This window comes from Dendropsophus ebraccatus, chromosome 14 (assembly GCF_027789765.1).
Source record: "Dendropsophus ebraccatus isolate aDenEbr1 chromosome 14, aDenEbr1.pat, whole genome shotgun sequence".
Lineage (NCBI taxonomy): Eukaryota > Metazoa > Chordata > Amphibia > Anura > Hylidae > Dendropsophus > Dendropsophus ebraccatus.
This window is the reverse complement of record NC_091467.1, coordinates 24,293,717-24,306,818: the sequence shown is the minus strand read 5'-3', so window position 1 is coordinate 24,306,818 and position 13,102 is coordinate 24,293,717. Positions and strand designations below refer to the sequence as shown.

The 13,102-nt window shown below is 44.9% G+C and overlaps 1 protein-coding gene across 3 annotated transcripts in view; it reads right to left on the bottom strand.

Annotated features, from left to right (window-relative positions):
* The window catches only part of GRB7 (growth factor receptor bound protein 7), an 81,386-nt gene that overhangs the window by 66,631 nt on the left and 1,653 nt on the right, over positions 1 to 13,102 (bottom strand). Inside the window, exon 2 of one of the 3 annotated variants that reach the window (XM_069953211.1) lies at positions 7,613 to 7,682. The exons of 1 other annotated variant lie outside the window; for it this stretch is intronic. In XM_069953211.1, coding sequence (XP_069809312.1) covers positions 7,613 to 7,682 — 70 coding nt within the window. Of the gene's footprint in view, positions 1 to 1,181; positions 1,386 to 7,612; positions 7,683 to 13,102 lie in introns of those variants that run through there. One more of the 3 variants, XM_069953212.1, reaches the window with a different exon arrangement.

Here is a 13,102-nt window from a genome sequence, read left to right as displayed (position 1 = left end):
CCTTATGGAATACACTGATATAGACCCCAGCACCTATATAATTCAGCTTACCCCTAAACTATACAACCTCTCCGATATACAATATACTATCTTACCCTATGGAATGCACTGATATAGACAAAATCAGATGATAAAGACCCCAGCACCTATATAATCCCACATACCCCTAAACTGTACCACCCCACCTGATATACAATATACTACTTTACCCTATGGAATGCACTGATATAGACGACATCAGATGATATAGACCCCAGCACCTATATAATTTAGCTTGCCCCTAAACTATACCACCCCACCTGATATACAATATACCACCCTACCTTTTGGAATACACAGATATAGATGACATCAGATGATATAAACTCCAGCACCTATATTATCACACATACCCCTAAACTATACCACCCCACCTGATATACAATATAACACCCTACCCTTTGGAATACACAGATATAGACGACACCAGATTATATAAACTCCAGCACCTATATTATCCCACATACCCCTAAACTATCCCACCTCTCTGATATACAATATACTACCTTACCTTATGGAATACACTGATATAGACGACAGCAGATGATATAGACCCCAGCACCTATATAATTCAGCTTACCCCTAAACTATACAACCTCTCCGATATACAATATACTACCTTACCCTATGGAATGCACTGATATAGACGACATCAGATGATATAGTCCCCAGCACCTATAGTATCCCACATACCCCTAAACTATACCACCTCTTTGATATACAATATACCACCCTACCCTATGGAATACACTGATATAGACGACATCAGATGATATAGTCTCCAGTAATCATTATCATGTCAGCCCAACCACATCCTGCTATATACCACTCACTGCATGCATCCAGCTGTTAACCTATACCTAGAATACCTATCACTCTACACTCCATTTAGTTGGAAGAAGTTGCTGGGACTTGTAGTTCCCCTGTACATTCAAGTCGAATATCCACGGCGAACACAGACTATATACCCAGAAGCTGTGTATATACACACTTGTGCTGAGCTCTAGCAGAGCCTGTAATGCATCCTGTTCTTGTAGCACAGTTACGCACGCATACACACACACACATCCCATACGCAGTCACATCGCTGACCCCCTTATCACAGGGGTCTTATTAGACAATGATAAGCCATAATTTCCTACCTGTACCAATGAGCAGTACAGAGATCCCTGGACGGGAGGGGGGCGTAGGGAACAGGGGGCTCTTCTCGGAGTGGAGAACTGGCAATTCCTGTTTATCCTCCTCTCTTTATCTACCTGTCTTGATTTACATGGGCACTCCTCCCAGGTGACATCACCTGGAAACACTTTTCCCGCCCTCTTGAAATATGAATCAGAGGCATCTTATGGAGTTAGCCGCACCAGGTGCCTATGTGTAACACTGGACGTCTGTCAGGTTTAGCATAGACAGTAGATGTGCTGTCTCAGCCCGGTGTCTGGGCGTGCACATGTTGCTATGTACTTAAGGGCTATCTGTTCTGCTGTAAGTGGAACAATGGCCGCAAACTCTCCGGTAGGTGTAATCTGTGGCGGCGGCACACGGACGCAGGTATTAAGGAGGTAGATGTCATGTGTGCATTCTCTGCGAACTCTTGGACTGGTTCCAGTGCCCATGTATAAGCCTCTCCTCCTCTGTCTGTTGCTTGGGAGGGAATTATAGCTGAGCTGCACGTTTCCTTTACAGATGGGAGGGTACGGGTTGAGGAAGGGAGGGCACAGGCTCTTAAAAGTACTAAACGGGATGTCCATTATATCCTATATTTGTCTTCCCCCAACTTGTGATTTTCAAGTGGTTGCAAACTACCACTCCCAGCATGCCCAGACAGCCGAAGGCTGTCTGGGCATGCTGGGAGTGGTAGTTTGCAACAGCAGTAGAGCCACAGGTTGGGATACACTTCTATATAGTGACTTAAAGTGGTACGTCAGCAAAAAACATTTTCTTTTTAATCAACTGGTGTCGGTTATATAAATTTTTAATTTACTTCTATTTAAAAATCTCAAGTCTTCCAGTACTTATCAGCTGCTGTATGTCCTGCAGGAAGAGGTGTATCCTTTCCAGTCTGCTGCCACCTCTGTCCATGAGAGCAGGAGCAAATCCCTATAGAAAATCTCTCCTTCTATGAACAGTTCCTGTCATAGGGTATGTGCACACTGAGTAATTTTGACGTAAACACCGTCACGGAATTCTCAGCTCGCAGAATGCACCGGGCGCACGCGTCTCTGCCCGTGTTATAGACTCCATTCTATGTACGGGCGGATTCTTTCATCGATCCAAAGAATGATCAAGTTCATTGAATGGAGTCTATGACACGGCCGGAAACGCGCGCGCCCACCGCAGTCCGCGAGCGAGCGCGACCTGAGAATTCAGTGACGGAGTTCCCGTCAAAATTACTCAGTGTGCACATACCCATAGACAGAGGTGGCAGCAGACTGGAAAGAATACACCACTTCCAGCAGGAGTACATACAGCAGCTGTTAAGTACTGGAAGACTTGAGATTTTTAAACAGAAGTGATTGACAAATCTACTGTATATAACTTGTTGATTTGAAAGAGAAAAAAAAATCGGAGTATCCCTTTAACCAACACAGACCTGGATTATATACCACCCCCTTGATGCATAGTGGTATCAGCTCTAACACTCACCTTTACCTACATCAAACAAGTATGTCTAGAATATCTAAAAGGCCATGGAAACTGATGCTATAAAACATCATGCATATAGATGTATGACGACTCCATCCAAGCTCCAATATAGCAAACATGGACGTCAACTGTGCCGCAGCTTTCATATGGGCTATGCTGCTCGCACAGCCACAAATCTGGTAAGATACCTATGACTGAATATAAATAGGATAAAAATTCCAAACTTTATTAAGGCTATGTTCACACTACGGATGAGACCGGCCGTTCCGTGACTCCGGCCTGGTCACGGAACGGCCGGTCTCAGCCCGGATCATCACGGCCGGTCTCAGCCCGGATCATCACGGCCGGTACTTAAGTACCGGCCGGATGATCTTTCCTCCGTGGAGCTCTGATGCGGGCGCATCAGCACGCGCCCGCATCAGAGCTTCCCATAGCCCACAGTGAAGCAAGCGGCCGGAGCCGCTCGCTTCACTGTGTCAACTGCCAGGTCCTTCTGCGGACGGAATTCCGCAAATAATGGACCTGTCAGTTGTTTGCGGTGCCGTATGGGAACCGGCCGGAGCGTATACGATGTGTGTACGCTCCGGCCGGGATCCCATAGCAAACAATGCTATGTTCCACCCCGAAAATCTACGGCTGTAGTTGTGCGGCGAGAACTACGGCCGTAGATTTACGTAGTGTGAACATAGCCTTAAAGTGTGCCTGTCTCTTTACATTTTTTCAATTAATGGGGGGTCTGGGTGTTAGGACTTGGTGCATGTGACATGAGATGGTCCCATAGACATTATGGGGGAGATTTATCAAACATGGTGTAAAGTGAAACTGGCTCAGTTGCCCCTAGCAACCAATCAGATTCCACCTTTCATTCCTCACAGACTCTTTGGAAAATGAAAGGTGGGATCTGGTTGCTAGGGGCAACTGAGTTAGTTTCACTTTACACCATGTTTAATCAATCTCCCCCTATGAGTATATAGGTATATGATATCCCGCATTTGGAGAAGTTGGATGCAGGCCTAAAGAGTCCTGGAAAACATGGATACAGTCTATGGGGGAGATTTATCAAACTGGTGTAAAATAGAACTGGCTCAGTTGCCCCTAGCAACCAATCAGATTCCACCTTTCATTCCTCACAGACTCTTTGGAAAATGAAAGGTGGGATCTGATTGGTTGCTAGGGGCAACTGAGTTAGTTTCATTTTACACCATGTTTAATCAATCTCCCCCTATGAGTATATGAGTATATAGGTATATGATATCCCGGCATTTGGAGAAGTTGGATGCAGGCCTAAGGAGTCCTGAAAAACATGGATACAGTCTATGGGGGAGATTTATCAAGTAGAACTGGCTCAGTTGCCCCTAGCAACCAGTTCACCTTTCATTTTCCAAGGAATATGAAAAGTAGAATCTGATTGGTTGCTAGGGGCAACTGAGCCAGTCCTATGTTACACCCCTTTGGCTGTATCTATGTTTTCATGGCAGCCCTAAGATGGCATGCAACTTCTTCAACCACCGGTAGCGAGTATTTGGGATCAGAGAACATTGCTGAAGCGAACAGCTACGCAAGTCGGCTCAACACTGGTCCCTGACATTGTAAAAATGGAGGCACCTATGTATGTAGGTATATAGTTGTATCTTATAGCAGGCATGGGGAACCTTCGGCCCTCTAGCTGTTGCAAAACTACAATTCCCATCATGCCTGGACAGCCAAAGCTTTAGCTTTGGCTGTTGGCTGTCCAGGCATGATGGGAATTGTAGTTTTGCAACAGATGGAGGTTCAAAGGTTCCCCATCCCTGTCTTAGAGGAAAGATGATCAGGACTGGATCTGCAGGCAGAGTATCTCCATTTACTGTATTACAATGGGACTTCTGGATTGAGCTTTGTGAGGCTAGCCCCTGTAGCTGGGGGTGACACCGATTTCTTATTCATTTAGTTATATTTTTAGTCGTTTATAAGCAGAATAAGATGATACAAAGCTATAGTAATAAAAGATAATGATAATAATAGTGATGGACAGCACCAGTGACTCATCTCATTGAGACATCATAATAACCACTGCATAATGACAAATTCACTAGCCCCTCCCTACAAAGGCTACAGTGAAAAACAGGATGGACGTGTGGGTCACGAATGATAGCGAGCAAAGGAATGTCTGAGGGTTACAATACTGTGGCTGCTGTCTTGTTGAAAAAGCACCATGCTCGCCCATGGGTTGTGTCTGGTATGGCATCACAGTTCGATTAAAGGGGTACTCCACAGAAAGAAAATAGTATCTAAATTAACTGGTGTCAGAAAGTTATAAAGGTTTGTAAATTACTTCTATTTAAAAATCTCAAGCCTTCCAGTACTTATTAGCACTGTATACCACCTGTTTAAAGGTAATTCTGTGAGGTGTGTGTCATGCTCTGGGATGATGGGTGTCTTTCCGCACCATCACCACTTGGTGTCTCACTCTCCCCTGTCTGTCAAGCACAGCTGAAGGTAAAGGTTTAACTGATGTTGTTCTGTCGAATGTTTGACCAATCACAGGCGCAGGTACCTCACACACTCTCTGCCTATTACACTTTTTCCTTCTCTATATAAATTCCTGGTGGGAGGGTCTTTTGTCAGTTGTCTGCATTGAGAAGATACAGAGACAGAATTGTTGCTGCAGTCTTCAACCACAGCTGGCTTAGTCCAGGGCCCTGGGGGGCAGCGGTCTGTGGCCAGTAGTGGAGATGGTGTCAAACAGAGACACAGTTTCTTCAGAGAGAGTCTTTATTACTTTATAAATAAAGATGTGAGGTAACTGTCACCTGGATCAACCTTGCCTATGCCTGGGACAATCTCAAGTCAAGGGATTGATCCTCAGTGGGACAAAGGGAGTAAGCCGAAGTACCTGCTCAACCTCTCAACCAGTCAACCTACACTTCTTTTTTTTCTACCACCTTCTCCTCTAAGCTTCTACCTCAAGCACAACCTACACCTGTACCTGCACGTAACAAGCTGTTATTAACCTATATTGCACTGAAGTTTTCAAGTAAGGCCGGGTTCACACTGAGCAAAACTAGCAGAATGCCGTTAGTCTCCCTCTCATAATGTGAGTCTATGGGAGGCGCGCACTGCTGTTCTCACAGCGTCTCTGTGCACTGAAGAATGAACATGTTCATTCTTCAGTGCGGACAGAGCAGGAGCGCGCGTCCCATAGACTCCCATTATGAGAGGGAGACTAATGGCATTCCGCTAGTTTTGCTCAGTGTGAACCCGGCCTTAAGCTGTTCCTTGTTTAAGTGCTGGACTCTGTGCTCATTTTTTCTCGCTGCACCTGCCCCCACACATAGTGCTACCCTTTACAAAGCCCAGTGCCCACCTTCTGTATAACATCCAAGCAACCGGGGCCACGGCACATGCATAGATCATGATATGGTGATCTTATTGCGGATCTGTAGAATCACAGGGGTCCGGGTAAAATACAGGCCCTAAAGTGAGTCTCTGTTGCCACTGTAGGAAACATTATGGGGAAGATTTATCAAACTGGTATAAAGTGACTCAGTCGCCCCTAGCAACCAATCAGATTCCCCCTTTAATTTTCCAAAGAGTCTGTGAGGAATGAAAAGTGGAATCTGATTGGTTGCTAGGGGCAACTGAGCCTGTTTCACTTTACACCATGTTTGATAAATCTCCCCCATTATGTGTGTGTCCTATTGAGATAGACATAATGAATGGGCCCACAGGGTCAGGCTAATGTAAAGAATATATAAATCCATATTATAGCTAAATCCTTAAGATACTGTCTGTAATTGTAGACGTGACTCATTTCATCAGTGATTCATTTGGCGCACGTGTTATGTAATACCTATAGCTGCAAAGTCATCTTCTCCCCTGCCCCTGTGGGTGTATAGATCTCATCTTATTGCTACTTACACTTCAAGTCAAATGATTGAGCTGCTGTTTAATATACATACAATACATGTCTAGAATTTGACAGACTAGTTACAGGTCTTATATACTGGCACGTAGTATAGAAAAACAGGCTGAAGGGACCGGCTTATCCCTTAAAGGGGAAAATCAACTTAAAATCTACTGGTGTCAGAAAGTTCTAGACATATGAAATTTATTTCTAGTAAAAAAAAAAAAATCTTCAGTCTTCCAGTACGTATCAGCTGCTGTATGTCCTGTAGGAAGTGGTGTATTCTTTCCAGTCTGACACAGTGCTCTCTGCTGCCACCTCTGTCCATGTCAGGAACTGTCCAGAGCAGTAGCAAATTCCCATAGAAAACCTTTCTTACTATGGACATTTGCTTCATGGACAGAGGGGGCAGCAGAGCGTACTGAGTCAGACTGGAAAGAATACACAACTTCTTGCAGAACATACAGAAGATACTAAGTCCTGGAAGACTTGAGATTTTTAAATGGAAGTAAATTACACATCTATATAACTTTCTGACACCAGTTGATTTGAAAGAAAAAAAATGTCACCAGTTTCCCTTTAAAGTTGAATCCTTTAAATCATTGAATCCCTTTAAATCATTGAATCCTGATAATTTTATTGAATGACATAGGTATTCAGAGAATACGAAAGGAAGAATCTTGTGTCATGCTCCAACCCTTAAGGCCTGCACTAGGCATAACACAGAGTATCCATGTTACCAGGAGTGTTCCTCAGCTCAAAAATGCATCTAGGCCCCAGTGAGTTTACCAGGACCACTCCTTCTGAGAGTTCCATAGTCTCACTGCTTTTACAGTAAAGAATCCCTGTGGAATCTATTCAAATAAATATTATAATTATGTTGGTGTAGAAACATTCTTTCCTATAAATATATAGGATTGTTATAGATATGGCCAATATAAAGAGATCATGGGAGAGATGACCAAAGACAGGACACAACAGAGGGGCTGGCACATTGATGGGTTGGGTAGGGGCGGCCATAGATAAAATCGATGCTTTTCTTACCGTCTTCCAAGCTGTCTTCATTCACGTCACACTCTGTGGCCTCGCAGCTCACCCGTCCTCCACCGTTCTCCTGGAAATGACAACTTTACATACTGATCATTGCCTTATGTGTTTTTACCCCCATCCCCCTATCCCAGAATGTTGAGCATATTTCTTCCAAATACAACAGGATAAAGCCCTGAAGTAGAAAAATAGCCTAGCGTCTGCTCATAACTCATAGCTGTTTTTAAAAGTTTTCTATGGGGATTTGCTCCTGCTCTGGACAGTTCTTGACATGGACAGAGGTGGCAGCAGAGAGCACTGTGTCACACTGGAAAGAATACATCACTTCCTGCAGGACATAAAGCAGCTAATAAGTACTGGAAGACTGAAGATTTATTATAAATCTGTATGCTTATAAATACTGTATACTTTTCTCCGGAGTACCCCTATAAAATTATTTAAAAATAATTGAGGGGAAACTGTTAATACTGCCATGCTGGCAATTGTAATGTAATGTATACTATATCCAGTGGGCTGTGTGATCCAGACACGAGATGTAGGGCTACCACAGCTGTATGTGAAATTACCCTTGTGTAGTCTAATCCTGCAGTCATGTGTTACTCCCTTCCATCTGCACCCTCTTCATTGTCTGTAGGTTAGCAGAAAGAAGAGCCAGATAGGGAGCAACACATGACTACAGGATCAGATGACACTCGGGTTTGTGAAAAATGAAGGCACGTACATCTGCATAGGCTTCTTTCTTGCAAAAAGAGCACCACCCCTGTCCTCAGGTTGTGTATGGTATTACAATTCAGCTCCATTCACTTACATGAAATTGAGCTGAAAAACCTTGACCCAGACTGAGGACAGGAGAGATGCTGTTTCTGGAAGAAGGCGGACATGTTTCTAAGCCTGGATAATCCCTGAAATCTTTAATTTTTTTCAACACTGTGATGCTTTTAGCCACCTGCACTGTCAGGAACTAGAGCTAAGATTAGCCAGACACATTAGGATGTGTATAACAGATGATGATTGGTAGAAAGGTTCGGTCAGTTGGATTTCAACATGCCTGATCCCTTTGTTCTCAGGAGAGATAAGCTGCCATTTGGGGGCTGCCTATTTGCCCTCTTTCCACAGACGACACGTGCACGCTCCAGCTAGCCAAGCATGTATAGGTTAGTTGCCCGTGGGTGGTCAGGAGTAGGGATGAGCGAACAAAGGTCCTCTAGCTGGTCCGTTGCTATGATCATTTACTCATTGTCTCGGTACAGCGACACTCCTGACTAGGAATGAGCGAACCGGCCAAGGTTCGGGTTCGTATGAACCTGAACCATCGGCTTCTGATTCCTGCAGTCTGCCCGCTCAGTGGAGAGGGTGGATACAACCTTGAGGACCATAGGCTGTATTCCAGTTTTCCAGGCGGTCCTCAGGCTGTATCCACCCTCTCAATGGAGTGGGCAGACAGCTGGAATCAGAAGCCGATAGTTCAGGTTCATACGAACCCGAATCTTGGCCGGTTCGCTCATTCCTAGTCAGGAGTGTCGCTGTACCGAGACAATGAGTAAATGATCATAGCAACGGACCAGCTAGAGGACCTTTGTCTTTGGTAGGATCACAGCGGTCAGACCCACCTATCAGTAAGTTATACAGTATCCTAATGTCTCTCCATATATATATATATATATATATATACATACAGTGGGGGAAATTTTGTATTTGATGCACCGCTGATTTTGCATGTTTTCCCATTTACAAAGGATGCAGAGGCGTGTCATTTTTATCATAGGTACACCTCACCTGTGAGACGGGATCTAAAAAAAAAAAAACTATTCCAGAAGATCACATTGTATCATTTATAAACAAATATTTATCATTTTATTACATGAAATAAGTATCTGTTACAATAGAAAAACAGGACTTTGGTTTGGTCCAGAAACTTTTGGCCTCATTCCCGCGTGCAGTAATTTCTCTGTACTGCAAAACCTCCCGCTATTTTATTCCGTGGTCCATATAAATTCATCCGTATTGCATCGGTTTCCGTATCTTTAAATAGTACAAGTTTGCATAGATTTGATCCGTGATGTCCGTAAAAAATACGGATCCCATAGACTTCTATTGGTAATCTGTACAGAATGACAATCCGCACTAGAGCGTGTCTTTTTTTTTTACGGAACAGAATACAGATCAAAATTAAAACGGACTTTGTGAATAGCCCAATAGAAATCAATGTGCTCTTAGGCTGGGTTTACACATATAAGTTGGCATCAGTTGCGTTTTTTGCCTAAAAACTGACCACAACTGATGTCACAACTGATGCCAAAAATGCATCAGTTGTGATCAGTTTTTCTATCCGTCTTTTCATTAAAAACCATCAGTTGCCATCAGTTTCCATCAGTTGTCATCAGTTGTCACAAGTTGCGCTCATCAGTTGACATTTTTTTCCCCAGTATGTTTTCCTGTCATTTTCAATGGGATTTGCGGGGGAGCGCAGGGGGGCTATATACTAATTGGGGGAGCTCACAGGGGGGCTATATACTACAAGGGGAGAGCGCACAGGGGGGCTATATGGGAGGGGGAGAGCGCACAGGGGGGCTATATGGGAGGGGGAGAGCGCACATGGGGGGCTATATACTATTGGGGGAGAGCGCACAGCAATGTTGTATACTAATTGGGGGAGAGCACACAGGGAAGCTAAATATTACTGGGGGGGCAACAGGGGGGCTATATACTACTGGAGGAGAAACAGGGGGGGTGATATACTACTGGGGGACCAAGGGGGGACTATAGGGGAGGGGGAGAGCACACAGGGGGAGATATATGTTTATTTTGTGCTACTATTTGCCTGAACGCCGGATGCCAGAGCCGAACGGCATGCGTCCTGCCCGGCGAGGCATCCGGTGCTCTATTCGATTGAATTGGTGCGGCGCCGCATCACCGGAGCGGCGGTCCGCTAGGACGCTGCAAGATGCGTCCTAACGCACCGACGGTCCGGCGATGCGGCGGCCACTAGTTCACCGCCGCACATTTTGAACGATCCCATTGAAAACAATGGGATCAGTTCAAAGATGCGTTTCCCTCCGGCGCTTTTCTCCTGCGCCGGAGGTAAACGCCGCCGCACCGCCGGACATATGTAAACCCGGCCTTAGTTGAACCGTGATTATGGATCTGCAATTATGGACAACTTTACTGAATAAGTGAATAAGGCCTCTGTTTGCAGTTACAGAGGTCGGACATTTCCTGTAGTTCCTGATCAGCTTTGCACACACTGCAGCAGGGACTGTGTCCCACTCTTCTCCAGATCTTCTCCAGGTCTTTCAGGTTTCTGGGCAACATTGAGTTCCAGGCCCCCCTAAAGATTTTCTATTGGGTTCAGGTGTGGACACTGCTAGGCCACTCCAGGACCTTGAAATGCTTGTTATGGAGCCACTTTTTAGTTGCCCTGGCTGTGTGTTTCAGGTCATTGTCATGCTGGAAGACTCAGCCACGACCAATCTTCAATGCTCTTACTGAGGAAAGGAGGTTGTTCGCCAAAATCTTGCCATACATGGCCCCATCTATCTTCCCTTCAATCCTCTCCCTTTTGCAGAAAAGCACCCCAAGGTATGACGTTTCCACCCCCCATGTTTCACGGTTGGGACTGTGTTCTTGGGGTTGTACTCATCCTTCTTCTTCCAAACTTAGTTATACCACATGACCTTCTCCCATGCCTCCTCTCGATCATCCAAATGGTCATTGGCAAACTACAATCAGGCCTGGACATGTGCTGGCGTGAGCAGGGGGATCTTACATGTCCAGCAGGATTCTAATCCATGATGGCGTAGTTACTAATGGTAATTGAGACTGTGGTCCCAGCTCTCTTCAGGTCATTTGCCAGGTCCTCCTGTGTAGTTCTTGAATGATTCCTCACCTTTTTCCAAATCATTCATACCTAAAGATGCAAGATTTTGCATTGAGCCCCAGTCTGAGGAAGATTGACAGCCATCTTCGATTGTTGGCTTCTCACCAAGTTGCTTGTTTGTCACAGCTTTGGTGGCGACCCGTACCGTGGGTCACCGCTGCGTTTATGTGTCTAACCCGTCGGAAACCACATCCCTAGTGCCGCGGGCAGTCCAGCCCCCTTACCCGTGCTCCGTCCCATCTCTGCTTCCCTTTGCCAGTGCGTGCATCCCCACTTCCCAGGGTGCGCATGCCCGCTCTCTGAGATTAAAATGGGCAGTGCACCCTTAACTGTTTGCTACTGTGCAGCACACCGGTACTTAAAGTGTCCGTTGCCCTGGCATTAACCTCTGATTCCCTACTTGCGTTCCTGCCTGTGTTGCTGCCCGGGTTGCTTGCTGGTGCTTCCTGTCCTTATTTCAACTACTTTACCACTCTTCCCTTCTGTGTTTCCTGGTTGCGGCCTGTCTGCACTGCTGCACCTACTGCCACTGCAAGCTAGCCAAACCAGGGATAGCGACCTGGGGTCACCTTACACAGCAAACCCAACCTGCCCTGTGGTGGGCTCGGAAGACCAGCAGCCCATTAGGCTCTACTCCCTGGTGTGGCGTAGTCCATCGCTTGCCATAGTTCAGCGGATCCACACCTACAACCGTTACATTATCCTGGGCATGTAACCCATCCCAGCCTTGTGCAGGTCTACAATTTTGTCCCTGGTGTCCTTAGACAGCTCTTTGGTGTTGGCCATGGTATAGAAATTGGAGTGTGATTGATTGAGTGTGTGGACAGGTATTTTTTTTTTTATACAGGTAACAAGTTCAAATAGGTGACCGTGCAATTAATATAGATAATAAGTGCAGAGTAGGAGGAGCTTCATAAAGAAAAACAGGTCTGTGACAACCAGAATTCTTGCTGGTTGGTAGATGATCAAATACTTATTTCATGCAATAAAATGCAAATAAATTATTTCTAAATCATACAATATGTTTTTTTTTATAGATCTTGTCTCTCACAGGTGATGTTACCTAAAATAAAAATTACTCACCTCTCCATCCTTTGCAGATAGGTAAACGTGCAAATCGGCAGTGTATGAAATACTTATTTTCCCCAATATATATATATATATATATATATATAAATTTTATTTTTTACAGTAATGGCAATGTTGAGTCTCTAGCAGCCATTAGGAATGTGGAGTATCTCACACATATGTGTCCACACAGCAGGTACACCGGAGCTATGAACAGCTTGTTAAACCTGATATTGTTCATTTCACAGCTCAGCCTGTAAGCACCTTGTTTTCCTGTAATGGGTTTAATGTGATTATTAGAAATGGTGGCTGCCCTCGGGATCCCGGGGTGGAGAATTATAATAATAAGCCCTACGGCAGCAGCGTTCCTTTATAGAAAACAAAGGTCAGCGACCTGAGCAGGTTCACTCCACTAATAAGAGAGAAAGATGAGGCCAGCCTAACCTTTCAGCTCCTCACTCCTCATAGTAGGCCTTTGCAGACCCAAAATACACACTTTGAAAGTTTTAGAATTGAGAATTTTATCGTTCCTCTGTTATTCC